The sequence below is a fragment of the Taudactylus pleione genome, unplaced genomic scaffold (assembly GCF_031769625.1).
Source record: "Taudactylus pleione unplaced genomic scaffold, aTauple2 ptg000122l, whole genome shotgun sequence".
NCBI classification, from domain to species: domain Eukaryota; kingdom Metazoa; phylum Chordata; class Amphibia; order Anura; family Myobatrachidae; genus Taudactylus; species Taudactylus pleione.
Window position 1 is genome coordinate 15810554 of NW_028284524.1, and position 3278 is coordinate 15813831.

General features: G+C 44.1%; 1 protein-coding gene across 1 annotated transcript; it reads left to right on the top strand.

The window, feature by feature from the left end:
* The first annotated feature begins 364 nt into the window (after positions 1–364).
* LOC148524105 (C-X-C chemokine receptor type 1-like) lies at positions 365–1420 on the top strand. The gene has a single exon (XM_088472429.1). The coding sequence runs from the start codon at positions 365–367 to the stop codon at positions 1418–1420; it is 1056 nt and encodes a 351-aa protein (XP_088328555.1).
* Positions 1421–3278: the final 1858 nt, after the last annotated feature.

Genomic DNA, 3278 nt, shown 5'->3' on the forward strand with positions numbered 1-3278 from the left:
CCTACAAATTTTATATCTTCATCACCTGCAGTGCGCCATGATTTTGCCAAGGTGCACATGTAATTCTTTTTTTGCTTTGCTCCCAACTCAGAAACAGCCCTTTTGTTTTTTTGTTGTTTTCTCGGTTAGTAGTATGTACTATCTAGTTACAGTATTTGTCTTAAACATAAAGAACTAGCGGGGCATAGCCGCATAACACATGGGTAACACATGTACTAAGTTACAGAATACTTAAAGCCTAGGGCAATGCAAATCCCCAATACAGCCCAGTTCAGAGATTTGCTCTATAGAACGTATGTGTGTATTTCATTCTGACACTCTATTATAATCAGATTACTCTTCCCTACAGCCTCAGAAGACAAACATGTCCAAGTCCATGTTTTTTGACCCCTCTGAGTATGAGGATAGCACAGATACTTTTACCTATATTCCATCTCCCGATACAGCACCGTGTAGGGATCCGTGGACCCTCAATAAATATGTAGTCATTGTGGTTTACACCTTAGTCTTCCTACTCAATATAGTCGGCAACAGTATTGTGATTCTGGTCATTTGCTGCAACAAGCTGAAGAGGTCGTCCACAGATGTCTACCTCCTGAATCTGGCCATCGCTGACCTATTGTTTGCTGTAACTCTGCCTTTCTTAGCAGTTTACAAAGTCCATGGATGGGTGTTTGGCATTCACATGTGCAGATTTGTTTCTATATTGCAAGAAGTCAACGTCTACAGTGGAATTCTGCTGCTGGCTTGTATAAGTGTGGACCGATATTTGGCTATTGTTCATGCCACTGAAACTGTAACGCAGAAGAGGCATTGGGTAAAATACATTTCTCTGGCTATTTGGATATTTTCATTTGTTATTTCATTTCCCACCATCTGGTTCAAAGATGTGTTTCTGAGCCCTAGGAATGGAGTCGTTTGCCACGAGAACATCGGACATGAGAACACAGAGGGCTGGAAAGTCATCTTAAGGATTGGGTGGCACTTGGTTGGTTTCTTCACACCTCTGCTCATCATGTTCTTCTGCTATGGTTTTACCATTAAAACTCTTTTCCAGACCAAAAATAACCAGAAACACCGAGCCATGAAGGTCATCTTTGCTGTTGTTCTTGCCTTCCTCATCTGCTGGCTCCCATACAACATCACCGTGATTGTGGACTCTCTAATGCGAACAAGCTATATCATCGAAACATGCAAGATGAGAAACCAGTTGGGCGTTGCTCTGCCTTTAACTGAAATCATTGGCTACACTCACAGCTGTATCAACCCGATTCTCTACGCCTTCATAGGCCAAAAATTTCGTCAGAGCTTCCTAAGGATCCTGGCCAGCAAAGGCATTGTCAGCAAAGAGACTCTTTCCCATTATGGCCGGGCCTCATCCATTATGTCCACATCTGGAAATACATCTACCACACTTTAGCATTATCGATGGATTAGGGAGTGTTATCATGGACCTAAGGGCCTGATTCAGGTTGGATCGCAAGGCTGTGTTCGCACGCAACCAGACGATGTTTGCATTCTGCACATGCGTATAAGATGCAGTGCGCAATCCGGTCACTCGATCGGGACGCGTTCGCAGTGAGCACACAGAGGCCCTGATTCAGAGCCGGACGCTCTGAATCAGGGCCATCCCTGCTCCTTTTTGGAGCGGCCTCCTGGCCGCTCGCATAGCTGTGGGTGACCACCCACAGCTATAGCAAGCAGGCAAAATGATGGTCGCGATGGTCAAGACCATCGCGACCATCGGGCTTGCGACAAGACCCTTGTGGTAGGGTCTCGCTGCCGCAAGTCCAGGAGTGCTTTGGCACTATCAGAGCCAAAAGCACTCCCACTGACATCACTAGTGATGTCAGTGGGGCCGGACCCAGACGGTATTCGTTCCCATGGGAAAGCCTCCGTCTGGGCAGCCACGCCCCCGGCATGCCCACCAAAGGGGGCGTGCTGTCAATCACCATCGACAGCATGCCCCCTTTGGGGCGAGACCCTTAACGACGGCTTGGCCGTCGTTATTCGGGTCTCGTGCATGCACCCTGCCGGGATTTGACAGTCGGGAAGCCGGCGATCGGCATTTCGACTGTCGGCTTCCTGACTGCATCCCCTAGAGATTATCCTGGACTGGCCCACAGCTTTCAGTTAACAAAACTAAACTGCTAGGTCCAACTTCCTGGAGCTATTCACCTCGCTCCAATTTGAATCGCCCCCATTTTTCTGTAATTGTCTTCATTTCTTTTATACTATGTTCAAAGTGCCAAATATTCTTATGTTTTGCTTTTATATAAATGTTTATTTAAATAAAGAAAGTTGCTTATTTTACTTGAACAGGAGCAAAATATATAAATATTATTTTTATCCTAACAGAAGATGTGTCTTGGTAATGCACAACTACACATTTCCTTTATAAACACATGCACTTACAGATCAGAGCTAATACAAGTAATACTATACAACCATTTACAATTAGGAAGTCGCTGTATGGAACCAACTCACAAATCAGTTTTGAACATAGATCAAGCATCTGGCACAACTGAGCACCAGGGCCATACACTTGTGCAAGCTACTGTACCTTACAAAGTTTGATATTTGTTTGCACAGACACTTTGCCAATCGAATGTCCATCCTACTAAAGTATGTGTCAGCAAAAGTAAAAATGTTGCTTTATCACCAAAAATTCCACCAAAATGGAAAACATACTTTTAGGTGGTGCTCATTAAGTTGAAGACTAATGCTGATTACTACTGTACTTACCTAGAGTCCAATGTACTCCCCAATGTGGTGGGAACCTTGATGTCTGTAGAACCTCAGCGATACTATCCTCAACTTTTGCTGCCTGACTTAAACAGGCAGTGGTGGTGTCAATGCCACAATGAAACCAAAATATAGTTGCATTGAAAACATGCTGTCTGCTTGAAGAAAGGTATACTTTAATGGAAGTGAGGATGGCATTGACAGACTCTTATAGACATCCGCGGACCTTCTGGATCCCCCGATATGCCAGACTTCAGTCAAGTAAAATGAATGATTATTGATAGACCTCTTAAACTCCACCAATAACTATTTAGTTTGTGGACATGGGTACATTGCACAAGTGTGGTGATTGCACATCATGAAGATAAAAATGAGATATAATTAAAACTAAAAAGCACATCTTTGTCCCTGGACCCTATAATAGTGTCATACAAATATAATCATATGCTGACTCTACCTGAATGTCCTAGAGGCTCCAGGGATTCTGGGAGTCCTCCATGACTTCCAAGAAAGTGTGTCTCTTGGACAGCAGC